At 44.1% G+C, this 27888-nt stretch overlaps 1 protein-coding gene across 1 annotated transcript in view; it reads right to left on the bottom strand.

Annotated features, from left to right (window-relative positions):
• Positions 1 to 369: 369 nt before the first annotated feature.
• Positions 370 to 27888, bottom strand: part of LOC132782111 (RNA demethylase ALKBH5) — a 32051-nt gene continuing 4532 nt past the window's right edge. Inside the window, exons 2-5 of the mRNA XM_060786793.2 lie at positions 25101 to 26200; positions 13063 to 13143; positions 7206 to 7346; positions 370 to 4777 (exon numbers count right to left, since the gene is read on the bottom strand). Coding sequence (XP_060642776.2) covers positions 4588 to 4777; positions 7206 to 7346; positions 13063 to 13143; positions 25101 to 25822 — 1134 coding nt within the window. The 5' untranslated portion in view covers positions 25823 to 26200 and the 3' untranslated portion in view covers positions 370 to 4587. The remainder of the gene's footprint in view (positions 4778 to 7205; positions 7347 to 13062; positions 13144 to 25100; positions 26201 to 27888) is intronic.

The following is a 27888-nucleotide window of genomic DNA, read 5'->3' as shown; positions in this document are numbered from 1 at the left end:
TTATATTGTATTACAATATTATGATCAATATTATATGTATATACAATATATTATATTATTAGCACAGCACAATATTAGTATTATATATTACTATATTTTTGTATTCATGCCGGCCATATGAACTTGAAGGAGTCTAAGGACAACGCCAGCTCTCTGGCTTAGAAATGAAGGTGAGCACCACCCTCCAGAGTTGGACACGACTAGACTTAATGTCAACGAGGAAACCTTTACCTTTTATTCCTCCTATGTTACTTCTTGCCTCCAAACTTTGTTAAGAACATACCAGCTTCGTTAATCCCTTCATATGGAAAACAAAACACGAAAAGTTCAAACTGTTCTCCAAACAACACACACCCAAACAACCAAGTCTGTCAAGTGATGCTTTCGGCTTTTATTTAGTTAAATGCAGCATTCTATACAAGAAAAAAGTGGGAGAAAAAAAAAATTGAGATTTTTTCCCCCAGGAGTTCTTTCTAAATCAACCCAAATTAAAAGATTTTCTCCCCAAAGACATCTGTACGGTATGGAAAATAATCTCTCCCTGCCCTCCCTCCCATTTACAGCGTGCCACGCAGTTAGGGTTATTTATTTCGTGTATCTCAAACTTCGGAACTGTACAATCGGTTTACAAATCACACTTTTTGTTTTGCTTTTTTTTTTCCTATGAAAAATTACAGAAAAAAAATATTGCCACTTATTCTTTTTTTTTCATTTGTAACAAAAAATTAGATCTTTATTTATTTAAAAAAAATACACAAAAAAGAGTCAGCCAGAACTTCTCCTTTTTTTTCTTCCTTGTAATTTGTCAGTGTGTGCTTGGGAGGAAGGCCGGTGGTGCCAAGGGGAGAAACCCAGGTGCGATTCGGAGCAGATTGGACTGATTACATTGAGAAATACATATATGCATATGTATACAGATCTTGATAGAAACCTTCAGAATCAAGTTTGACAGCACTTGGCATTTCGAACAAACCCAAACGAGCTGGAAATGGATCCAAAGCCTTACCGGATCTTTTCTAAAGTTAAGGATTGTTTTTTCTCCAGCCTCGGGTTCTCTTTCCAACATTTTTTTGGGGAGTCATAGAAGCAAAAGGTGAATAGTTTGCAACCCAAAGGCTGTTGCCTTGGGTTCGGACGCTGAAAGGCAAAGAGCAAATGCGCAATTCTGTCGTTTTGCTGCCCCACTTTGCAAGAAAATGAGACTTGGGGGGAGACACCTGCCGAACGCCTTTCTTTTATCACTTTTTGGACAGACGGAGCGGACATTTTCCAAGAGGAGCAAGGCTCAAGTCAGGGCCAAAGATGGTGCAATTTTCCCCAGGAGTTTCTTCTGACATTTTGCCAGCGATCAAGGGGATAAAATTAAAACAAACTGCGGCAAGACAAAAACCAAGCTGCTTTAGACAAGGGGAAAGACCACCTCACTCAGATGTTATATGGAGAAACATGATGCCCGTAAGCAAAGAGAGCTTTCACAAAGTGCTGTGACATTCCAAGTTAACTCATGACAACGTGGAGTCTTGGGATATGTAGTTTGGAGCAGCACCGGAGCCCTGTGATGCCCCAAAGCTACACATCTCAAAGATCCCACAGGATGTGAGATATGGCAGTTAGAGGGTGTTATAATACCGTCATTACATAGCGTGGCGGTTCCAAAACTTTGGTCCTCCTCAAATTTCGCACTTCAATTCCTAGAATCTAAAACATGCAGAGGACGGAAATATTGGGAACCACACAGGTATTGTGCAAAACAGCAAGCTGGACATTGTTGCCTTAACTAAAAGATTTTGAGATCAATGTTTACAAAAACTAGAGGCATGCCGGCAATATGGAGCACGGCTGCACAAAGCAATAGGGCCTGCTTTCGATTGTATATGAAAGGATGAGCATGGGAGGAAAGGAGAGAAACCTAGGAGCAATTTGGAGAATTCATTAGAGGAAGAAGAATATGCATTTTGTAAACCTACCTAAGACTTTTAAAACAAACTAAAGACCGGGATGTGGAATGGATCCTCTCTCATGGGATTGAGAGGCCTTGAAAGTGTTTTTGTCGCAGATAAGTCTTTTTTCTCTGCAATCTGGATTTTGCAGGCGTTAATTCCATGCCCCTTTGGCACAAAACCAAAATCCAGAGCAGCCTAAAATGTGCTGAGCCAGCAGGCCAGGACAGAGACTGAACTGTTTTCCAATGGGCCTTTCTGTGTTCTGCTGACATTTTAAGGTTGCCCAAAGAGTCAGGTAGTAATTTTTTTTAAATATTATTTTGTAAATGCAACCTTGTTATGATCAATCATGGTTCTCATTCTCTGGGGTTAAAAGTAGGAGGCTGGAAAAAGCACACAACACTCTTATTTCATCAGAAGTCAATACTTATGGCATATGGCCATCTCGCTGTTAAAAAAAGGCAAATGGGGCTGTAATTCCTCACAACTCGGGCTGTCCATCTGAGGACTGGAAGTACACAGTGAAACTACAGATCCCAGGATAATGTAATTGAGAGCAATCCCACTCTCCTTCCCTGGCCTAAAATGACAGAATATATTTTATTTATTTCCAAAATAGTGCAATCAGGGGCGATCGTATTCTCCTTGCCAAGCCACAACTGATGGGACACATCCAGCAGACACCTGGGATTTGTAGTTTGGGCACAGGATTCAAAGCGCACCATCTATGAAACTATATATTCCAGAATAATGCAATCGGGAGGACTCTACTCCCTAGAAAGCATGGAATGGACCATCCTGGGATCTGTGGTTTCAACAAGTTCTGTTTCAACGCAAAGTGTGGAGAGTGAGGTGGAAAGGGCAAAGACTACAAAGCCAACCTGGGTTTATGCTTAATTTGAACTCAGATCCTGGTAGGGCTCTGAAACTCTGGCAATTCCTTCTGTTTGGGGCAGAGCAAGGGCAAAAAGAGGAGAAGATGAATTTAAAAACAAAACCACGTGGACAAAATCCCAACTCGCAGCTTTGTGGTGCTCAAGCAGGAGAACAAAAGCACTAAGCATGGTGAAAGAGCTTGCACTGCATGACTAAAACAAGAGGTCAGTCTGGTAGGAATGGAGGTGTCCAATGATTCCTTTTCCTAGCCAAACTGAACCATGATCAGCTCGTGGATCCTGCTCCATGACTTGGCCTTCCCTGAGCCTGACTCCCCTGGAACCGATCCACCTTAAAAACACTGAAGGCAGAGGTACACACAACTGTTTTGCTAAGATACACAACTCTCTGCTCAACATAAATGGCAAAGGCAGGTGTTCCCCCAGTCCGTCTCCCTTTCTGGGACAGACAACAGAAAGAAAGGAAAAGGATCCATATTCAAGCATCAAAAGGTGTAGTGAGGTTGGAGAAAGCCTTTTTGGGGTGGGGGTGGGGGGTTTCCACCCCCTAAAATGACAGGGGTCTGTGTGCCAACTTGACACACAGAGCCAACTTGACACACAAGGGAAGGGGCGCAACACACTGGGATGTCTCTCCTGAGCAAACCAAAACGAAAGATTGTTTTTGCACACAGCCTGAACCTATGAAGAACCTGTTGGGGACACGATGCCCCTTCTGATAAATGCAGTTAAGAGCAAAAGGGACACCAGAACGCGGGGATTTTCCTTCTTCCCTCTCTCCCTCCCTCCCTCCCTTCAAGATTTGCTCCTATCGACCCCTTGGCTGAGATCCTGAGCAGCAGCTCCGGGGACGGGACTGCCACAAATCCTTCACAGAAAAGAGAAACACCTCTCGGTATCTTTCCATTAGCAGCGCAGAAACAAACACAAGATGCTTGCGAGCTCAAGCAAATAAAAGGAAAGGGGGGGAGGGTTATATGGCATTTGACGGAACTCACACACACACGCCATACACGCACGCACACGGGAAAAAGGGGGAGAACCCTGACGCTAAAGTGCAACACGTCCGACCGACGCTTTGTCATCCGGTGCCGTGACAGAAGTGTTTTCGCGAAGCTTTTGCGGTTTCGTTTTCCAGTTGCGGGAGGGTGACGTCTTCCGAACAACAGCAAGAGAAAAATAATAATAGTAAAGGATGGTGGTGGTAATGGTGGTGGTGAGGGAGATAAAAACAATCCGCACACGGACTTCGGAAACCAGGGAGCCCTTTGGTGTTAGGATGGCGGCTGCCAGAGTGCCTCGCGTGGGATCGGACGCTGAATAACTCAGAACAGGCGCGTGGGGATTGCGTTGTTTCAAAAGAAGCGGCGGCATGAGAGCGCAAAAGGACATCCGCAACCCTTCTGGTCATTTTTTTTGGCATTTTTCTACATATACACGCCTCTCAGAACAACAACACAGCTTTTCCTTCAAAAGAAAAAAGAATGGCAAGGCAGGTGGCATCGAACACATCCCGGTTGGTAGGATGCCCTGACGGATTATTATTATTATTATTCAAGCCAGATGCCTGCTGGGTATTCCTCGGCCTGACAAGGAGGCTAGAAAGAGAGGAAGGTGAAAGATGGAGGATTAGAAAGAGAGACGGGGAAGAGAAAAGTCGTGCAACTCCACGGTCCGAAGGCCGGTCTCAGCAGCTGTGATCCTGGATGCAGGGAAGGTGATGGGGAAAAGGAAAGGACAGGACTCCCTCAATGCCGCCTCATTTTGACTTTGCGAGCGGGGCTGCCGTCCTCTTCCTCCTCCTCCTCCTCTTCCTCAAAGTCCTCCCCGTGAGACTTCCGCCAATAGTTCTCGGAGCTGAAATGGCTCCGCCTCCTGTGCTTGGGCAAAAGGACGGAGCGCCGGTTCTCCTCTTTATCCATTTCTAAAATGCGAGGCCTGGAAAAGCAGGTGGAGGAGAGAAAAAGAGATGCACACACATCTGGGTTAGGCGGGGTCAGCTGCAGACCTAACCTGCCTTCGAAATAAGTCCACAATCTGAGAAACCTCATGGGAAAGCACAACACAGGTACCACAGACTTTTTTGTGTGTGTGTCAGGAGTGACTTGAGAAACTGCAAGTCGCTTCTGGTGTGAGAGAATTTGCTGTCTGCAAGGACATTGGGATTTTTGGTATTTTACCATCCTTGTGGGAGGCTTCTCTCATGTCCCCGGCATGGGGAGCAGGAGCTGACAGAGGGAGCTCAACCCGCTCTCTCCTGTTGGTCAGCAGTCCTACCGGCACAAAGGTTTAACCCACTGCGCCACCACATACTACTATTGTCAGAAATGTAGGTGACACAAAGGACACACAATATATAGGCTAGGTATTCAAGCATTTGGTGCACAAGCATTGAACTGGTGTTTGGGACTCTTTCTCTTGTCCATTTAGTGCAGGGAGTCAAACTCATTTTCATCGAAGGCCACACCGGCCTCATTATGATTGTCTTCAAAGGGCCATTGAATCCATGGACAGTGAATTCATGGACACAGAGAGAGAATTATATATTTATATCTATATATATCTTTACATAGTGGTTGGTGGTCTTTAGTTTTTACACAATCTGTTGGAAATAGCAGCCTTCCATTCTTTGTTTGTTAATATACACCGTATATTCCGGCATACTAGACGACTTTTTATAATAATAATAATAATACTTTATTTATATCTATCTCTATCTCTCCGAGGGGACTCAGAGCAGTTCCCAGGTAAAAATCACAGAACATACAAAGTAAAAACAACATAACCATAAGATTAACAAAACAATCTGGAAAATCATATGAAAAGTTGGGGGTCGTCTAGTACGCGGGTATAAACTAAAATAAGTTAAAGAAAAAAATAAAATTGCCCTTAGTGGCGCGGCTTGAGGAGGGAGAGAGGGCAAGGGGAGGAGGAATAGCAGGTCACATTGCCACGGAGAATGGCTGGGGGAGATGGCCCGCTGGGCTTTCCTTGCGGCCCCCCACCGCTCTCCATTCAAGGACCTCCTCTGCCCTCGCCACTTACCTCCTCCGAAGGCTTGCCTAGGGCCAAGGAAGTGCTTCTGGATGCCGACTCCCAGCAGCGCTGGGCGACAGCATGCCTTGGATGTGCTCCCAGAAGCATGCTGGGAGCAGTAGGAGTCAGGGAACTACTACTCCCAGCATGCCTCTGGGAGCACATCCAAGGGCTGCTGGGAGTCATCCAAAGACACTTCCTTGGGCCTCCGGACGCCGACTCCGAGCAGCGCTGGGATGTCCTCCCAGAGGCATTCTGGGAGCTTTAGGGGCCAGGGAACTACTGCTCCCAGCATGCCTCTGGGATCACATCCCAGAGGCATGTTATTGTTTATGTGATTTATGTTAATTGTATTGTATTGATTGTTTTTGTTATTGCTTTTGTTATTGATGTACTGTGGGCTTGGCCTCATGTAAGCCGCACCAAGTCCCTTGGGGAGATGGTGGCGGGGTATAAATAAATTATTATTATTATTATTATTATTATACATAAAATAATCTTAATGATGGTGGTGGTGATGTTCCATCCCTTTCTTCTCCAGGTGCCTAGTTACTGAGCAAAGCTTAGACTGGCAATTAACAGCAACTTATTATTAGCTGACTACTCTACTTAAATCTACTCTTTGGATACAAGAAACCCAATATAAATGTCTAATAAGGAACATTATCAATATGTGATTACAGAAGGGATCTAACATTTCATTCGCCAACAGGACAGTTCCCATCATCATTACAAAACATGCCAGGAGCCTGGGATCAGAGACAGGTTTAATACCATCTCCAAATACCTCCTTTTCAAAACATTTAAACTCAAAATGGCAACAGACTGAAAGGTGACGTCATTTCTGGTCACTGTTTGGAGAGGATTCTGAAGAAAAACAGAGGCATTTTGGTGATCTAGGGCATTCAGACCATGGGGGAACTGGAGCGCTAGTTAGTTGGCTCCCAGCCCTTGCAGAATCGGAGATTCAGGCCTCCTGCAGGTAGAGCGATGGGAGTCACTCCCACATTTCTGTCTCTCCTGCCACGGATTCAACTCTCCAAACTTCCTTCTATAACTGGAAGCAATTACCAGCCTTGCACAATTTATCAATTTCAGAATTTGGACCTCAGCATACAGATTTAAAAAAAAACCTAGACCCTGGAGCTATAAAGTGTGCTTTCCAGTGATTTTCACATCACCAAAGAAACAAATCATTAAAACCAGAGGGAAAGCTAACTCACTCCACATTTGCAGAGCTATGCAAGCATAGCTCCCTCTCCTTCAAAAAGGAGGAAACCAATGTGGGCCTCCTCCATCCTAATCCCTCCTTTGGGAAGGGTTTCCTTACCGGTGAGCAGCGTCTGGATCCGCTTTGCGATGGGACCTTTTTGGCTTCAGGATGGGGTCCCGGTTGCTTCCCGAGAGACGGTCAGAGGCATAGCCTGGCATCAGGGTTCGCATCTCCAACCGCGGGGCATCCAGTCGGGTCCTGCAGGTATTAAGAACATGTTAAATGTAAGCAACCCCCAAGGGTTATTCATTCTAACCCCATTCTACCAGGCAGAGAAACAATCAAAGCCTTCCCGACAGAGAGCCATCCAGCTTCTGCTTAAAAACCTCCAGAAAAGGAGGCTCCACTGAACTACCAGGCAACGGCATATTCCAATGCTGAACAGCTCTTACTGTCAGGAAGTTCTTCCTAATATTTAGGTGGAACCTCTTCTCTTGCAATTTGAATCCATGGCTCCACAGTGTCGCCAGAGCAGAAGACAAGCTTGCCCCCTTCTTCTCACTGGGACATCCTTTCAAATGTTTAAGCATGTTTCTCATGCCCCTTTCTTTCAGCCTTCTTTTTTCCAGGCTAAATAATCCCAGCTCCTTAAACAGTTTCTCATAAGGCTAGGCTTCCAAACATTTGGTATTTAGCCCATCCTTCTCCTGACACGTTCTTCCTTGTCAATATGCTACATGAATTCTGGTGCCCAGAAATGGACAAAAGATTATTCTAGGTGACCAAGGCAGAATGGATAGAGAGTGTGACTTCCCTCCATCTAGACCAGCGTTTCTCAACCTGGGGGTCAGGAGAGGGGTTTCAGAGGGGTCACCAAAGACCAGAAAACACAGTATTTTCTGTTGGTCACAGGGGTTCTGTGTGGGAAGTTGGGCTCAATTCAGAATGCTCTTTGATTGCAGTGGACTATAAATCCCAGTAACTAACAAATGTCAAGGTCTATTTTCCCCAAAATCCACCAGTGTTCACATTTGGGCATAGTGAGTATTTGTGCCAAGTTTGGTTCAGATCTATCATGTTTGAGTCCACAGTGCTCTCTGGATGTAGGTGAACTACAACTCTCAAAACTAAAGCTCAACGGCCACCAAATCCTTCCAGTATTTTCTGTTGGTCATACTGTCGGTCATGATAACCAAGATGGTTCAATTCTATTCTACTTGTAATGACCAGGGTGGGTATTGTTGAAGGCTTTCATGGCTGGAATCACTGGGTTGTTGTAGGTTTTTTCGGGCTATATGGCCATGTTCTAGAGGCATTTTCTCCTGACGTTTCGCCTGCATCTATGGCAAGCATCCTCAGAGGTAGTGAGGTCTGTTGGAACTAGGAAAATGGGTTTATATATCTGTGGAATGACCAGGGTGGGACAAAGGACTCTTGTCTGCTGGAGCTAGGTGTGAATGTTACAACTGACCACCTTGATTAGCATTTGATTGCCTGGCATTTTGTTCATTTTCATGGTTTCCTCCTTTCTGTTGAAATTGTCCACATGCTTGTGGATTTCAATGACTTCTCTGTGTAGTCTGACATGGAAACAGACCTCACTACCTCTGAGGATGCTTGCCATAGATGCAGGCAAAATGTCAGGAGAAATGCCTCTAGAACATGGCCATATAGCCCGAAAAAACCTACAACAACCCAGTGATTCCGGCCATGAAAGCCTTCAACAATACCCACCCTGGTCATTCCACAGATATATAAACCCCTTTTCCTAGTTCCAACAGACTTCACTACCTCTACCTAAAGATTATTATTATTATTAGTAGTAGTAGTATTGAAGTTGGCCAGAGATCATGCAGAAAAGAGGAGGGAGTCAGACTGGCATTTGTCTTGAAAGCAGGAGTCAGGCACATCCCTCGTAAAGGTGAGAATGGCCATAAAAACCTGAAGGACCTCCTTCAAACCCATATTTCACGGTTCCCGCTTGTGGGAAACCTACTTTCACTGGCATAGAAAAGCCCTGTTATAAGATTACAAAAGCTCTTCAATAGTGTGAGTCTCTTTTTCTTGTTGGCGTTTTAGATTGAACAGGACAGGGATGCCACATGCCCCTCTCCCCGTATGACTCAAGCAAGAGCAAACATTTGATATATTTTCTTTTCTAGGGAATCTTTCCATAACAACAAAAGAACAGCGTCCAAGTTTGAAAACAGGACTGGCACGCTGGCCCTCTGACTAAGCAAGTATTTCGCAACACCATGAAGCCGAGAATGCGGAAGAATTGGCCTGAATCCTACTCTGGGAAAAACTGGCTCTCATTTTTAATAATTCCTGCCACATCACTAGCTAAAATGTTTTTTTATAACAGAAAAGCTCTCCATTATAAAACCAAATGCCGATGAATTCGGTAAAGTGCAGGGAGTTGTTAGTGAGTGATAACAGTGCACCTTTCAAGCCCTTTCAAGTCCAAGATGTTTATTTCAGAAATTGCAGCCAGGCTTCTTAATGCGGTTTTTCCTCCCAAAAATGCCCCAATTAAAACTGTTTTAAGAAACATCTCAAACAGTACGAAATGGCTGAATCCTCTTTAACTGGCTAAGAATATCCAAACTTCTCTCTTGATGGTTCCACCTGCTCACCTTCAAATATTGCTAGCCAATTCAGGGGCTTAGAAAAGGGCCCATAAATACTGCCATGTTTTCATTGCCCTGTTTAGCATTTACACAAATGACCAGCTAATGCCAGAAGGGATAAAGAGTTTCATCTATGCTGACGATCGTGCCATCACCGCTCAAGCAGGGAGCTTTAAATTGGTTGAACAGAAGCTCTCCAAAGCTTTAGGTGCTCTTACTGCCTATTACAGGGAAAACCAGCTGATTCCTAATCCATCTAAAACACAGACATGTGCTTTTCATCTTAAGAACAGACATGCATCTCAAGCTCTGAGGATTACCCGGGAAGGAATCCCAGAGGAGCATTGCAGCATATCAAAATACCTGGGAGTCTCTTTGGATTGTGCTCTGACTTATAAAAAGTACGGTTTGAATATTAAGCAAAAAGTGGGTGCTAGAAATAATATCATATGAAAGCTGATTAATACAACCTGGGGATCACAACCAGATACAGTGAAGACACCTGCCCTTGTGCTTTGCTACTCTGCTGCTGTACGCATGCCCAGTGTAGAATACATTGCATGATGTTAAAACAATGGATGTGGCTCTAATGAGACATGTCGCATTATCACAGGATGTCTGCGCCCCACACTACTGGAGAAATTATACTGTTTAGCCGGTATTGCACCACCTGACATCCGCCGGGAAGTAGCCAGTAATGAAAGGACCGAGGCAGTGACATCTCCAGCCCCTCCTCTGTTTGGATATCAGCCAGCATGCCAGCTTTCTAAGATCTACAGAGATACTCACAGGAACACCTCAGCAAGCTAGAGTCCAAAAGTGGTAGGCTCAAACCCAGTACCTTAATCAGTGGCTGAGACCTGATGAAAAACTCCCTCCTGGGCACAGAAGACTGGGTGACCTGGAAGGCGCTGATCAGGCTGTGCTCTGGCAATATGAGAGGCAGAGCCAGCCTTAACAAATAGAGCGACAAAGTGGAGTCCATGCACAATGGAAGACCTTCTCACAGATACACCAGAGGCACTCCACGTGGCCACTTTCTGGTCAAAGAATATTTAGTATAATGCCACGTTTTTAAACTTTGTGTTTTTAAATACAAGTTAACTTTTTTATTTATTTATTTCGAACATTTCTACCCCGCCCTTTTCAACCCCTGGGGGGACTAAGGGCAGCTAACAATTGGCAATAATTCAATGCCGCATCTTAAAATACAGAATACAGAATACCAAAAATAACAATTAACATGAACATTAATAAATAAAGATTAGAACAGTATACTTACACTCTGATTAGCTATTGCCCATCTAATGGCTGTTTAGATAGCCATCTACTAATGAATACTCCGCTTAACTTATCCAAATCCTCTTCCATGCCATAGTCAAACATTATCAATTGTCCTTTAACCTGATTGCCTGAAAGCCTGGTCCCATAGCCACGTTTTAACCTTTTTTCTAAAGGTGAGGAGGGATGACGATGACCTAATTTCCCACAGGGAAGCAAATTCCACAGGCGAGGGGTCACCACCGAGAAGGCCCTGTCCCTCGTCCCCGCCAAGCGTGTTTGAGACAAAGGCGGGGCCGAGAGCAGGGCCTCCTTAGATGATCTTAAGCTCCAAGGTGGGACGTAGAAGGAGATACGTTCGGACAGGTACGCTGGACCGGAGCCGTATAGGGTTAATTCCCTGAAGAGTTTATGGCCAGGTCAGTAACCAAGGCAAAGCAGAAAAATTCCACTCAAACCATTTCCCCACAGCACACTTCTGTTCCCCGGAAAAGACTCAATTCTTAGAGGTCGTTCCAGGAAGTGTCCATTCTAGATGGCCAAGTTTTACGAGAACCGGAATCCTTGCATTGCCTTCCAGAAGTTAAGTCACTGGGCAATATTCCCACACAACTTGGGCCACTAACACTATCAGATAGAGCTGCCCCTTTTCTGCTTTTGAGTAAGTGTACTTTTATTCCTTGCATGTGTTTACTACAAGCCTGAATGATTACAAATGCTCTCATTGCTTGGAGACAACTGAGGCAGAAAGTTGTTCCAGCCGCCGAGCACATTTCAGACACTGGCAAGATGCCCTCTGCTGGCACTTTTTGGCAGAAATACCATACTGACTCGAATCTAATGACCCATCCAATCTGATGTGAACCTAAATTTTCAAAACCCTGAAACCAAAAGAAGGATTTGCTGCTAGATGTGATGCACAGCGGCCAAAAGTGCACTCTTTGTAATTTGGCTCAAAATAAGGTGCACAATACAGTAGAAATAAAAATGACTGAACACCAAAACTTCCAGCAATCCACTTTAACTGTCCTGGCTCAATGCCATGGAATCATGTAGTTTTACAAGTCCTTGAGCTTTCTCTGCCACAGAACAACCAAACTACAAATCCCAGAATCCAATAGCATGGAGCCATGGCAATTAAATTAGAGACAAGGTCCTTCAAAGAGGAGCTCCAGGTGCTCCGGAAGCAGCATCTCCTTTTGCTTTGCCTCAGAGCTAGATTTACCATGTTATGCATATCTAATGTGAATCCTAATTTTGGCAAGGTGATTTAGCCAAAAAAGGTGAGCATTAGATTCAAGTAAATAGGGTACCTAAAAAGACCAGTAAAACTAGAACTTTGGTGCCCCCACTGAATTGAGCCATGTAAAGTGGTCTCCAGCTGCATTAATTCTACAGTGTGGATCAGAGGTCCTCAAACTAAGGCCCGGGGGCTGGATACGGCCCTCCAAGGTCATTTATCCGGCCCTCACTCAGGGTCAACCTAAGACTGAAACGATTTGAAAGCACACAACAACAACAACAATCCTATCTCATCAGCCAAAAGCAGGCCCACACTTCTCACTGAAATACTAATAAGTTTATATTTGTTAAAAATGTTCTTCATTTTAATTATTGTATTGTTTTTAGGGGGGGTTGCACTACAAATATGATATATGCAGTGTGCATAGGAATTCATTCATGATTTTTTCGAATTATAATCTGGCCCTCCAACAGTTTGAGGGACTGTGACCTGGCCCTCTGTTTAAAAAGTGTAGATGCACCCTGGAGATAAAGCAGTTGCACACGGTATCACAACTTACTGCCTCTGTGTGTATCTGCAGTCTATGTGTCCAAGCTTTGGTGTTATTGTTTTTTTACTCCCAAGTTGGCCAAAAGCACCCAAAGTTGCTCCAAAAATACCAAAAAGGGGGAAGACATCAGCAGAGAATCAACCAAAAGTAATGTCATAGGGAGGAAGACAGAAGGGCCTGCCACTAAATAGGAAAGGGGTTGGTGGTTATTTTAAGGGACACAGATATAGCACACCAGCTTCGCCTCCTCAAAGGGAACACAACACTTACTTCCTAAGGATGATGACGGCTCTCCTCTCCTTGATATCCTGCGGCCGAATGCAGTGTGTAATTTCATCTGCTGCGTAGCCACTGTGTAAGATAAGAAAGAACAAGAAGGATTTCAGGCAAAACTGCAGTTTCTAAGACTCAAAACCGGCTCGAGGTCTGGAAATGGCTTGGCCACATGGAGCTTAAGTCAGAGGTGCTTTGCCTGCAGCTTGGCAAAAGTTGACAGTCCCCCTGAATAGGAAGTTCAATGTCTGGAAAGCATATCTGAAAGACTAGGGCCAGAAAACCTGGCAAATCCATCCTTGTCCCACGCTGGAGACTGTCAAGTTGAAGCCTTGGTCTTTAGTGTGCTATTAATCTCAGTTATTTACACAACACTCTGTGATAAATTCAAAAAGATAAAACAGCTAATGCATAATAGAAAAAGTGGGTTTTGTTTAAGGAAGATAAAAGCATCATAAAACCACTTAATGGAGGTGAAGCAGTTCAGAATTAACTGGAAAGTGCAGCAGTTTAAAAGGTAAATAAACAGGCCTGTGTAAGTCCAAACTAGCCTCCAAGGAGGGACCCTGAATGCTTTCAAGAAGAAAGCATGCCATAAGTGCGGCCACAGTAGAAAAGATCTTACTTTCCATACCTAACTTTTTTTTTTGTCATGTCAGGAGCGACTTGAGAAACTGCAAGTCGCTTCTGGTATGACAGAATTGGCCATCTGCAAGGACATTGCCCAGGGGACACCCGGATGTTTTACCATCCTTGTGGAAGGCTTCTCTCATGTCCCAGCATGAAGAGCTGGAGCTGATAGAGGGAGCTCATCTGCGCTCTCCCTGGATTCAAACTTGCGACCTATCTGACTTCAGTCCTGCAGCACATGGGTTTAACCCACTGCGCCACCGGGGACTCCTTTGCTAACTGGGGGCCCTATATCCCAGTATTATATTGTGGGATTTTCTGCCTTGATATTCTGGGATATAGGGCTGTGTGGAAGGGCCCTGATATACTTCAGGAGGCAGGGATACTTCTGGGCTCCAGAAGAGGATCTTTGAATCCAGACAGTCACATACAAAGAGCTGACCATTTTATTTAAAGTCTTGTACCTGTCAGAAATATTAAAAATTAACTAGGCATTTTTAATTACAAAAATGTGAGTCAAGCACTGAAAGGGTTAAATGAATAATAATAATAATAATAATAATAATAATAATAATAATAATAAACCCCTTTATTTATACCCCACTACCATCTTCGAAGGACTTACAAGAGGCCAAGCCCAAATACATCAACAAAACAACAACAATAACAATAAAGCAAAATAAATGAACTCATAAAACAAAGCAAATTAATGCAATGACTCAGCAAAATCTGCAGTTCAATATAAGCAGGTGTGCCTGTAGCTTATTAACCGTCAGTCTGAGGTAAACCTCATTGGAGAAAAGTCTCAATCTGTGAGAAGGCCTCACAGTTTGAGGTGGAGCTCCCGGTGGCGCAGTGGGTTAAACCCTTGTGCCGGCAGGACTGAAGGTTGCAGGTTCGAATACGGGGAGAGCGCAGATGAGCCCCCTCTATCAGCTCCAGTTCCTCATGTGGGGATACAGGAGAAGCCTCCCACAAGGATGATAAATTATCAAAGCATCTGGCCGTCCTCTGGGCAATGTCCTTGCAGACGGCCAATTCTCTCACACCAGAAGCGACTTGCAGTTTCTCAAGTTGCTCCTGACATGACAAAAAAAACCAGTTTGAGGTAGGCCTTAGTCTGTGAGAAGATCGAGTATGAGAAGGCCTGGTGTGAGAAGCTTTGGTGAGAGGAAGCCCCAGGTTGAAGGCTTCATGTGCAAAGCTACTGTGTGAAACTCCAGTGTGAAGGCTGTTGTGTGTAAAGCTACTGTGTAAATTTGGTGTGAGAAGAGGCTCTGTGAGAGCCAAGCTGTTTATCTGCATAAAAAAGAGACCCAGCACGGAAGCAACAAAGGAAGTATAAAAACTTCTTAATGTAACCCTATTATTATGCTATAAAGAAAAGTCTTCTATGGAAGAGATAACAATGGTCTGTATGTTGTTGTTTTTTTTTACCACTTTGGGCTACTGGTGCTGGGTCACGCTGCGGATAATAAGTTACTCTGCTGTACATTTATGGGGAGGGTCTTTTGTTAATAAGCCCACTCACACAACGGTACCTTCTCTCTCAGGTTGAGCCTAACTATGGTGGCGTTTTGCAGGAACATCCTGAGAAACTCAGCTCTGTTAGGACTGAGGAAGGTGTCTTAGGATGGATCTACACTGCTATATAATGCAGTTTGAACTGTACTGACCTGTATTATATGAATCTACACTGACCATATATGCAGTTCAAACTGCCTTATATGGGAGAGTAGATCCAACCACAGCTTCCTTGTTATATCTCAGAATTGACTGCCACAACCATGAACCAGTCTAACTTGGTAATAAACCGATACCTTATATTTTGCCTACTGAAGCCGCCACCTCCCTTTAACAGGCTGCATCTACAGCTACAATATGATTCTTAACTCTCAAATATTACACTATAGACTGACTTTGGCTAAAATAGGAGACAGTTTTAGTAAGATGCAGTATATTCTCATTTCTCATCCCCCAAAAAATCCTCCTTGCTGCTTTTCTGGTCCTGGTGTGGTTTGGCCGGGAATGGACCATGGATTATGGGACGTGCAGTACCTTTGCTCAATTCCCGAGACCACTACAACCCTCATCCAATTACTGAAAAAGACCAAACTTGGCACACTGAGTCTCCATGATGCACTCTACATCCTGGTGCGGTTTGGAGGAGGATGCACCATGGACGATGGGACTTTCAATACTTGCACTCCCTTCCTAAGACCAATACAACTGCCAACAATGATGTATCAGGACCACAATTCACACTGAGAGCCCGCATGACCCACTGTACATCCTGGTGCGGTTTGGAAGAATTTGGCGATGGATGATGGCACTTGCAGTCACTTCACTCACTTCCTGAGACCCTCGCCAATGACTGATGAAGACCAAACTTGGCACACAGAGCCCCCATGACACACTCAACACCCTTTTTTTGAAGAAAAAAGAGGGGTATATTCTATTCTCAACCATTATCAATACCACAAAACTATATGTTTTCATGGGCCCCATGGTGGCCCAGCGGGTTAAACTGCTGAGCTGCTGAACAAAAGGTTGGTGGTTCAAATCCAAGGGGTGGGGTGAGCTCCTGCTTCTGCCAACCTAGCAGTTTGAAAACATGCAAATGTGAATAGATCAATAGGTACTGCTTCTGCGGGAAAGTAACGGAGCTCCATGCAGTCACACTGGCCACATGAACTTGGAGGTGTCTACAGACAACGCTGGCTCTTCGGCTTAGAAATGGAGATGAGCACCACCTCCCAGAGTCGAACACCACTGTACTTAATGTCAGGGGAAACCTTTACGTTATGTTGTTTTCATACTTAACATACTGTACAGAGATATTCTGAGAGTTGCTAGCTTTGAACATCTCTTACAGATCCATAGTGTTCTGAGAACAGACACTGGCTCCAGAGGATAGCATTCTCTCAACCTTCTTCAGATCTTCAAGTGATTTTGGGTTTTATCAAAGAAGTGGCAGAGAGAGGAGCATTCAAGAGACTCTGCTTTTCATTCCCTGCATTTCTTCAGGACACTTGTAGCATCACTGAGGGCCTCTTCCCTGCTGAGATACGCAAACTTCGGATACGCAATCCAGGTCACGCGCAGAGCAAACATCAGCAAGAACAGTGCAGCAGTCATATGTGGAAGAATCAGGGGGCTGAATTAGGAAGCTGCGCTAAATGGGCCAGGAAGAAGTGGTGACAGAACTACTGTAATCAAAACACAAGAACAGAAGAAAGAGAAGAAGGGAGAAAAAGAAAGAAAAGGGGGAAGGTATGACAGAAGGGAGGGAGAAAGAAAGGAGGAGGGAAGAAAGAAAAGGGGGAAGGTATGAAATAGAGGGAGAAAACGTGGAGGCAGTGACAGACTTTGTATTTCTAGGTGCAAAGATTACTGCAGACGCAGACTGCAGCCAGGAAATCAAGAGATGCTTACTTCTTGGGAGGAGAGCAAGGTCCAATCTTGCTAAAATAGTGAAGAGTAGAGACATCACACTGGCAACAAAGATCCGCATAGTTAAAGCAATGGTATTCCTCACAGTCACCAATGGATGTGAGTGCTGGACCATAGGGAAGACTGAGCGAAGGAAGAGAGGCGCTTCTGAACTGTGGTGCTGGAGGAAAGTTCTGAGAGTACCTTGGACTGCAAGAAGATCCAACCAGTCCATATTTCAGGAAATAATTCCGACTGCTCATTGGAGGGAAAGATAGTAGAGGCCCAGATGAAGTACTCTGGCCACATCATGAGAAGAAAGGAATGCTTAGAGAAGACAATGATGCTGGGGAAAATGGAAGGAAAAAGGAAGAGGGGCCGACCAAGGGCATGATGGATGGATGGCATCCTTGAAGTGACTGGATTGACCTTGAAGGAGCTGGGGGTGGTGACAGCCGACAGGGAGCTCTGGTGTGGGCTGATCCAGGAGGTCACGAAGAGTTGGAAACGACTGAACGAATGAACAACAACATGAGAAGTAAAGAAAATAAGAAAGAACAGAAAGGTAGGGTAAAGAAAAGAATGAGGAAGAAAGAAGCATGAAGGGAGGGAAGAAAGAGAAAGAAAGTGAAAGGGAAGAAAAAGGGGATGGAGGAAGGGGAGAGGAGAGAAGGAAGAGAACAGAAATAAAGAAAGGAAAAGTGTATGAGCGAAAGCAAGAGAAGAAGGAAAGGAAGAAAGAAGAGAGGGATAAGAACTATGAAAGAAACTGCAGAGTGCAGGCCTGCCACGCGAAACCACTGACCCAGACATATGAGGAATCATGTTGCCATAACTAACATGCTGCTCCTATCTCCCTCCTGCCTCCCCACCTCTTTCAACAGCAGCTGCAATTAGAACTGCTTACGCACACCCAACTAGGGGGCCAGCAGACCCACTCCTGGGTGGGGAGTATGGGCCCGACCCACTCTGGAAGCACCTGGTAGCCCTGGGCCACTCACTCCCACGAATCGGCCAACCCTCCCTGGCGAACTGCCCTTTTGAGTTAATGCTTAAGAGCTTAATATCTGCTGCACTCTGACTGAAATAACCTCCGCATTTGAAGTGCTGTCGTCTCTCCTTGGAAACCAGCTTGCCAGGAACACAAATGTCAAGGTACTTTGGGCCAACCTGTGGCCTAAAGTAATTCCACGAGGAGGTTCTCCTCTTCCTAGACGAGACAAGGAATCTCTAGGGCAGTGTTTCGCAACCTGGGGGTCGGGACACCTGAGGGGGTCATGAAGGGGTGTCAGAGGGGTCGCCACAGACCATCAGAAACCACAGTATTTTCTGATGGTCATGGGGATTCCATGTGGGAAGTTTAAGCCAATTCCATCATTGGTGGAGTTCAGAATGTTCTTTGATTGTAATGAACTATAAATCCCAGCAACTACAACTCCCAAATGGCAAGGTCTATTTTCTCCAAACTCTACCAGTGTTCCCATTTGGGCATATTGAGTATTTGTGCCAAGTTTGATCCAGATCCATCATTGCTTGAGTCCACAGTGTTCTCTGGATGTAGGTGAACTACAACTCCAAAAAACTCAAGGTCAATGTCCACCAGACCTTCCCAGTATTTTCTCTTGGTCATGGCAATTCTGTGTGCCATGTTTGATTCAATTCCATCATTGATGGAGTTCAGAAGGCTCTTTGATTTAAAGTGAACTATAAATCCCAGCAACTCCAGCATTACCAAATGACAAAATCAATCACCCCCAAACCCACCAGTATTCAAATTTTGGGCGTATCAGCTTGCTTTTCCTCTCCTTTAGTTCAACTTGAGAACTCTGCAACAAAGGTGGAGTTCACTCACTTTCTTAGGGTTGTATGGCAACCCTAAAGTGACTCTGTCAAAGGAATTTCCTTGACAAACTGCATTCAGAAGGAGTTTCTGAAGTTGGGAGTGTGCAACTTGCTTTTGGTCACCCAGTGTGTCCATGGATGAGCGAGGATTTCAGCACTGGTCTCCCAGAGTCCTGGCCCAACAAACCACTAAACCACCTTAGTTCTTTACCATCATATAAAAGTACTCTTTCATATTGCATGCCTGACCTTTGCTTTACAAATTGACTCACAACTGACCGCTGTTGGATGGGGTTGCCCTACAGGCCTCTTTAAAGGGCTGTCAACTGGAGTTTCCCAACATACATTGCGTCAACTGTGGAACTCCCTGCCAAAGGAAGTTACCCATTTCCACTTCTTCTGAGCCTCTGGCAGCCAGCAACAATGTTGTTGCTCCAAAACAAATCTGGTTCTTGAAACCCCCGGTGGCACTATGTGCCGGCAGGACTGCTGACCGACAGGTTGGCGGTTCGAATCCGGGGAGTAGGGTGAGCTCATGTCTCAGCTCTAGCTTCCCATGCGGGGACATGAGAGAAGTCTCCCACAGGATGGTAAAACATCAAAACATCCGGGTGTCCCCTGGGCAACGTCCTTGCAGATGGCCAATTCTCTCACACCAGCAGCAACTTACACTTTCTCAAACTGCTCCTGACATGAAAAAATGTCCCACAAAAAACTATGGTTCTTGAAATTTCTCTACTGTTTTATTTAAGTTTAAATTATTTTTAAGGAACATAAAGTATTTTTAAAGTTTTCATCTGTGTGAAGAGGTCACACGTAAATGCCTTCATATAAATAAAAACAAATGATTGGAGACTGGCTTGTGTGCTGGTTCTTTCTCTCCATCACCATTTTAGGATGTTAGTTGTGCCCAGCAGGCAGGCATGGAGAGATGGCCTATGATTGAGAGGGCACGCGAAAGCCCACGAAAGCAGCAGGGGTGGGAGGCACCCTCCACAGGGTGCTAATCCTGCTGATATATAAGTCATGCCACAGAACAAGTCAAATATATGACACAGCACTGCTATGGACAGCGCAAGTTGCACTGAGCCTTAGGCACAAAATGTTTACAAGTTTCAGAACACCAGCTACATGCAAATCCATGGCATGTTATATACAGGCAGTCTCCAAGTTACAAACAAAATAGCTTCTATGTACCATATATACACGAGTATACGCTGGGTTTTTCAGCCCTTTATTACGGCTGAAAAAGCCTCCCTTGGCTTATACTTGAGTCAAAGGTATTTATTATTTTACTTTATTTTTATTCCATTTTATTCCATTTATTATTTTTCTCTATTTATTATTATTCAATTTATTATTTTAATCTATTTATTATTATTACATTTATTATTTTACTCTATATATTATTATTCCATTTATTATTTTACTGGCTTTATTATTACATTTATTATTTTACTCTATTATTATATTTATCATTTGACTCTATTATTACTGTTATTATTATATTTTCATTATTTTACTCTATTATAATTTTTATTCCATTTATTATTTTACTCTATATATTATTATTTTATTCCATTTATTATTTTACTCTATTTATTATTGTTATTACATTTATTATTTTACTGTTTTTATTATTCCATTTAATATTTTACTCTATTATTACTGTTATTATTACATTTCCATTGTTTTACTCCATTATTATTTTTATTACATTTATTATTTTACTCTATTATTACTAGACGGATATGTAAGCACGTTTACATTGAAGAAGGCTAGAAGAATGGTCTAATCAGAGTTGGACAGTCTTATATTAAATTACAGTTTGATGTAAATATTCAAAAACATTTAACCTACTGATGCCTCAATTAATGTAATTTTATTGGTATCAATTCTTATTTTGAAATTTACCAGTAGTTGCTGCATTTCCCACCCTTGGCTTATACTTAAGTCAATACGTTTTCTCAGTTTTTTGTGGTAAAATTAGGTGTCTCGGCTTATATTTGGGTCGGCTTGGACTCCAGTATAGACAGTAAGTTTCTAATAAGTACATTTTTAAGTGTAACTCCAACCAAAATATATATCTTTTCAGCTTTGGGTAGCACAGGGAAGGGTTATCACTCCTGTGGAGTTTGCTTTGCTGACTGTACCTGTTCAGAAGATTTCACTTCACTTTCTGTCCCTGTGATCGTTGGATCTTGAAAAATCTGGCTTGTGGAAACACGTGTTGGTGATACAGCTTTAGTGCAGACCTCTTTCCCCCATAGCTCTTCCAGGAAGGGATTTCCCTTCCGAGTGATAGGTTTCTCTCACTTCCTGTTGTCTCACCCTGTTCTTAATTATGAGTTATTTGTAAGTCGGATGTTTGTAACTCAGGGAGTGCCTGTATTAGGTCCACTGAGAGTGGGAAATTACCCACAGCCAGCATGAATCCACCTAGGCACAGACAACATTTCTTCCCACAAAAGCAGGCTTCTGTAGTTAATGGGTCCAAGGAAGTTTAGCGACAACACTCGGTGTTGCTTTGCACCTGGATTACTGTGCGGGGCTGTGCGTGCTTAGTGTGGGAGGAATACTTTCCTTCCCGGCTCACTCCCGCGCAAAAGATCGCCTTACAAAAAGGGAGCAGGGGCATCACGTTTCCCCCACAAACGGCTTTTCAAACTGGGCGGAAGTACTTACTCCTCAGACAAAAAAAAAAGCCCAGTTGCCCTCCCTTTGCCATGACAACGCTTCACCATGTTTGACTCATCCCGGCAGGGAGCTGGCTTTGGCTTAGGAAACTATAAATACAGTTTCATCACACGCTTAGCCTGAGCCAATGTTTGGCGCTCTTTCACACTGAGCACCCAGCAAAATGCTGCTTCACAAAACCAACTTCCTGATCAATATTGCTACTTGCTAAGTAATTGCATTTGAGGTTGTCAGGGTAAGGAAACAAAGCGGGAAAGCAGGGAAACACACGAAATTTGATTTTGGCCAAGAAGTGATGAGGCATACAGTAAATCCAGTGGTACATATTTCTGAGTAGCTCAACACCTTAGTCATCCTACAGAAAAAGCATGAATCAACTCCTTACTGCATTTTCATCTCTCAAAGTTTCACCAGCTTAACATGCTCTAAAGCAGGGGTCCTCAAACTAAGGCCCGGGGGTCAACTTAAGTCTGAAATGACTTGAAAGCACACACCACCACCACCAACAACCCTATCTCATCAGCAAAAAGCAGGCCCACACTTCCCAATGGAATGCTAATAAATTTATATTTGTTAGAATTGTTTTTCATTTTAATTATTGTATTGTTTTTAAGTGTTTTTGTACTACAAATAAGATATGTGCAGTGCTTTTTTTTCCAAATTATAATCTAGCCCTCCAACAGTTTGAGGGTCTGTGACCTGACCCTCTATTTAAAAAGTTTAAAAATCCCTGCTCTAAAGAGAACTGTTATTACAAACCACAAAGCATTTATTTTTTCCAAAATATTATTGGTCAGGCCTGGTTAATACCTGAATGGGTGGATTGCCAAATAATTCCAGGTACTGTTTCTGGTGTTTTTTCAGAGGCGGGAACTGGCCAAACCACCTCTGAGTATTCAATTCCCTACGAAAATGCTATAGAATACATGGGGTCACCATAATTTGATAGGGGACTTGAAAAGCACTCACATACGGCATGAATATCTCGTAATCAAACCAATTTATGAAGACACAATTAATTTTCTACAGGCCAGATTGAATTCTAGCTCAAGGTAGGTGTTCCCAGGGGTCAAAAATGATTCTCAGTCAAGGTAGCAAGTTCATCTTTGACCTTTTCCTCCGAGTGCCTTAACCGGAGCCTTTTATCAGTTCAGGCTCTTCCTGTTGGCTGGGGTCAATAGTGCAGCTTCCTATTACCTCCCCGCCTCTTATAAATACTCCCTGAAACTTCCTGTTCTTACAGAAACCTTCTCACATCAAATGCAGAAGGCCCTGTAGCTCACATTCCAAGTTTCACAAGTAATACAAGCTGTATCAGCTAGGATGTGCCCAAACTAGGGATTTGCCTCAGAATAGTACTGTGACATCAGAGTCACTCGAAGTGACCTGCTTCTGGTCAAAAGAAATTTAGCAGAATGCCAAGTTTTTAACTTTTTTTGTGGTTTTTTATACATTACTAGCTGTTCCCTGCCACGCGTTGCTGTGGCCGTCTGTGTATATGTGTTTTGTGTGTATATATATTTGTGTATATGTGGTTTTGTGCATACATTGTAATGAAGGTTTTTTTTTTTTGCTTTTTAAGTCCCTTCCGCTGTGTCTTTCAGTGCTTTTATGAGTGATGGTTACTCATTGGGTTATTAGGTGTAGTGTCTCCAAATTTGGTGTCAATTGGTCCAGCGGTTTTTGAGTTATGTTAATCCCACAAATGAACATTATATTTTTATTTATATAGATAACACTATTCTCAATTTGCTTTTGACACAATAAATAAATAGTATGATGTAAGTTATCTGATGTAGGAGGTAGGGACAGGTATCATATTTGGATTTTTTTTTGTCATGTCAGGAGCGACCTGAGAAACTGCAAGTCGCTTCTAGTGTGAGAGAATTGGCGGTCTGCAAGGACGTTGCCCAGGGGACGTCCAGATGATTTGATGTTTTTATCATCCTTGTGGGAGGCTTTCCTCATGTCCCCGCATGAGGAGCTGGAGCTGATAGAGGGAGCTCATCCGCCTCTCCCCGGATTTGAACCTGCAACCTGTTGGTCTTCAGTCCTGCCGGCACAGGGGTTTAACCCACTGCACCACCGGGGGCTCCTTTTGTATCTTTGGATACAAACATTTCTTACTTTCCTGGAAACTTGCCACCAACTGACAACCAGTGGCTTATGGACCAACACCAGATCTTGGACTAACACTCTGAGGTGCACTGCCTTAGAATAAATCCCCTTTCTTGTAAAACTTGTAACTGTGAAGATGAATTATAGAAATTCAGAGACTTTATGGATATTCTCATTGCTGAAACACTAAATACATCGCAAACGCGGTTGGTGGCAACGAGAGGGAGGACCTTCTCGATGGCCGCTCCAACCCTTTGGAACTCCGTCCCCAAGGAGTTCAAAACAGCTCCCTCCCTGACATCTTTTAAAAAGGAGCTAACAACTTTCCTGTTCTCACAAGCTTTTAATGAAGAGACTTAGTTTTGGAATGACAGGAAGGCTAACATTCACTGTGTCATGTTAAGTTTACCACCTGTATTGATGAATCATAGAATCAAAGAGTTGGAAGAGACCTCATGGGCCATCCAGTCCAACCCCCTGCCAAGAAGCAGAAATATTGCATTCAAATCACCCCTGACAGATGGCCATCCAGCCTCTGTTTAAAAGCTTCCAAAGAAGGAGCCTCCACCACACTCCGGGGCAGAGAGTTCCACTGCTGAACGACTATCACAGTCAGGAAGTTCTTCCTCATGTTCAGATGGAATCTCCTCTCTTGTATTTTGAAGCCATTGCTCCGCGTCCTAGTCTCCAGGGAAGCAGAAAACAAGCTTGCTCCCTCCTCCCTGTGGCTTCCTCTCACATATTTATACATGGCTATCATATGAGCTTCCTGCAACAATTGTATTTGTATTTGATAAATATTATTTATGCTTATTTATGTCTTATTGTATATATGGTTTTATAGGTTATTGTTACTGTATGCTGGATCTGGAACTGTATTGTTTTTAAAATGTTGTGAGCTGCTTTGGGTCCCATTTAGGGAGAAAAGTGAGATATAAAGATTTATTATTATTTCTATTATTATTATTATTTCTCAAACCACCCTAAGGATCTCTAGGTGCCAGTTTGAAACCCACTCCTCCAGTCAGTGGGCATTGCGAGTGATATTATGCAATACTAGAGGGATCTGCAAAGATATTTGAATACATAAATAATAGCACCTAATGCTTGTTAAGAAGGGCTTGCAAATCCACTCTCCTTCGAACTCAAGCTGTATCCCAGACCTAACAGCTGTTAGAAAGGATGAATAGGGATCATAGGAGAAGGTACACTATTCATATCATCATGCAATGAGCGTGTTTCTCCCACATTTCCTTGTAAAGCCATTTGACCTGGGGCTGACATGGACAAGTTCTTCTCATGTGTCGCCTCCTTACCTGAGCACAGTTACGCTTCCTCTTCTCACAGGAAGGAAAAAGACCGGTTCGGAGACCCTGATCGGCTTGAACTGGAACTTGCAGCCAAAGCAGAGTGCCGAGTCACTGAAGAACGATACCGACACGATAGGCCGCTCAAAGATGTGGATAGGGTCCACGTGGGAGACTATGCAGCCCCCCGGTTGGTAGTCGTTGATGACCGCACTGTTCACAAACCCCTCGGGGATCACCCGGTGCTCCACCAACTTGCGGATGACGAGGTCATGTACCCACTCCGGGATGGTGTCCACCTCCCCCCGCGGGTACAGCCGCTCCTGGCCAGGGCCTCGCCTCTGCAACTGGGACCCGTACGTGTAGCCCTCCCCAAAGAAGTACTTGTTGCGCAAAGGGGCCCGGTCCACCGTGTGCTCTTTGTACAGGCCCTTCTCGGCCCTAGAGACCACCTCATCGATGCGTGCTTCTATTTTGGCGCACTCCTCGGGGCTGAAGAGGCGGAGCTGACGAATGCCGCTCTTGACCTTCTGGGCCTCCTCCTCCTCTCGCTGGCGTTCCTCGTAGTCGCTGGGCTCAGACTCTGAATCCTCGTGGTACTTGCGCTTGCGGTCAGCGGATGCGTAGGAGGGCTCTTCAGGATCCCGGAGGCCGCTGCTCTTGTATCCGTCCCGGTAAGGCATCATTGACTTGAGTTTTTCTCGTAGGTCTGTGTAACTGCTCCCAGCCATGGCAGATTCCCCAGTTGCCTGTTACAGCGGCAGTGCCCGAACTCCTCGGTGCACAGTTTGTAAGGCGAGTGGAAAACGGAGCTCTCGTTCACGGCATTGTCTATCCAAGATTAATAATCTCCCAGAGGAAAACAAGGAACGGAAGAAATCCAACAACGAAGGAAAACAAACCAGGCACTCTTCCAGATAGGGAAAACGTTCCACCCTTCAGAGATATCCTCTTGTCCTTGGAGTACGATGTTTGGGAGACCACAAGAATAATATTAATTGTCTTGCTTCATTTTAGGCAACTGACAGCTCAACTTGATCCTTCTACATCTGTGAGGGAACCCAATTTTACTTCCTGCGCGTGTATTACACGAATCCAGCAGATCTCACCTAATAGAGATAAATTTTTCAGGATTAATATTAACAGGGAAAAAGACTGGAAAAAGATACAACCAAGACAAAAAACTCTAGTGGAAAATGTGTTGTCAAAGGATTTCATGGCCAGAATCACTGGATTGCTGTGAGTTTTCTGGGATGTATGGTCATATTCCAGAAGCATTCTCTCCTGACTTTTCTCCCACATCTATGGCAGAGGTTGTCAAAATCTCTGGGGATGCCTGCCATAGATGTGGGTGAAACAGCAGGAGAAAATGCTTCTGGAACATGGTCATACAGCCTGGAAAACGTATAGCAATCTAGTGGAACAAGTTTTGTTGATGACAAATGCACAAGCCACAGCCATCTCCAAAGAATGGTTGCTTTCCTTTAAAATACAAATCAATCGGGGTTCGGGATAGGAACAGGAGACCCTTCTTTGGACTCCCATTCCTATGTTTCCAAACCTACTGATTTGTAGTCTAAAAGAAAGGAATCAATTTATTTATTTGGAGGTAGGGAGTCAGCAGGAGAAAATTATGAGGGAAATTAGACCCCTCTCTGCCGCTCCCATCCTTTTCCTTTGCCTCCAAACCTAATTGCCAAAGGAAGATATGGTTTATTTTTTGGAGACAGGTGAGGGAAAGTAAACCCCTCTCTGGCCTCCCAGTCCTTGCCTTGAACCTACTGACTTGTAGCCTGAAAGAAATAACAACAACAACAACAACAATAATATTAAAACAATTATTTAAAATCAAATCATCCAGAGTCAAACCCAAGGCCATTCCATTAGTCATTTCACAATTCCATATATTCATACTGCACTAACTTGCTAGCCAAAAGCTTGGTCCTGTAATCAGGTTTTTACTTTTTTTCCTAAAGGTCAGGAGGGAGGGGGTTGCTCTCATTTCACCGAGTCCCATAGCTGAGGGGCCACCACTGAGAAGGCCCTCTCATCCCCACCAATCGCGCCTGCAAAGATGGTGGGACCGAGAGCAGGGCCTCCCCAGAAGATCTCAACCTCTGAGGTGGATCATAGAGTGAGATACGTTCAGACTAGTAAGCTGGGCTGGAATTGTTAAGGGCAGTGGTTCTCAACGTGTGGGTCCCCAGGTGTTTTGGCCTATAACTCCCAAAAGTCCGAGCCAGTTTACCAGCTGTTAGGATTTCTGGGAGTTGAAGGCCAAAACATCTGGGGACCCACAGGTTGAGAACCAATGGTTTAGGGCCTTATAGGATAAATCCAACCATTTGAATTGTGCTGGGTAGCAGACTGGCAGCCAGTGGAGCTGGTGTAACAGGGGGGTTGTATGCTCCCTGTACGTTGCCCCAGTAAGGAGTCTGGCTGCTGTCTGTTGGACCACTTAAAGCTTCCGAAGCAATCCCACATACAGTGTTTCGCAGTAGTCTATACAGGCCGTAACAAAGTTTGGACCACCATGGCCACGTCTGAGTAATCTAACATTAGGTAAAAGTAAAGGTTTTCCCTGGACATTAAGTCCAGTTGTGTTCTACTCTGGGGGTTGGTGCTCATCTCCATTTCTAGAACAAAGAGCTGGTGTTGTCCGTAGACACCTCCAAGGTCAGCATGACTGCATAGCGTGCCCTTAGCTTCCCACTGGAGTGGTAACAATTGATCTAATAACATTTGCATATTTTCAAACTGCTAGGTTGGCAGAAGCTGGGGCTAACAGCCGGAGCTA

The sequence above is a fragment of the Anolis sagrei genome, chromosome Y (assembly GCF_037176765.1).
Source record: "Anolis sagrei isolate rAnoSag1 chromosome Y, rAnoSag1.mat, whole genome shotgun sequence".
NCBI classification, from domain to species: Eukaryota; Metazoa; Chordata; class Lepidosauria; order Squamata; family Dactyloidae; genus Anolis; species Anolis sagrei.
This window is presented reverse-complemented; position numbering and strand designations above follow the sequence as displayed.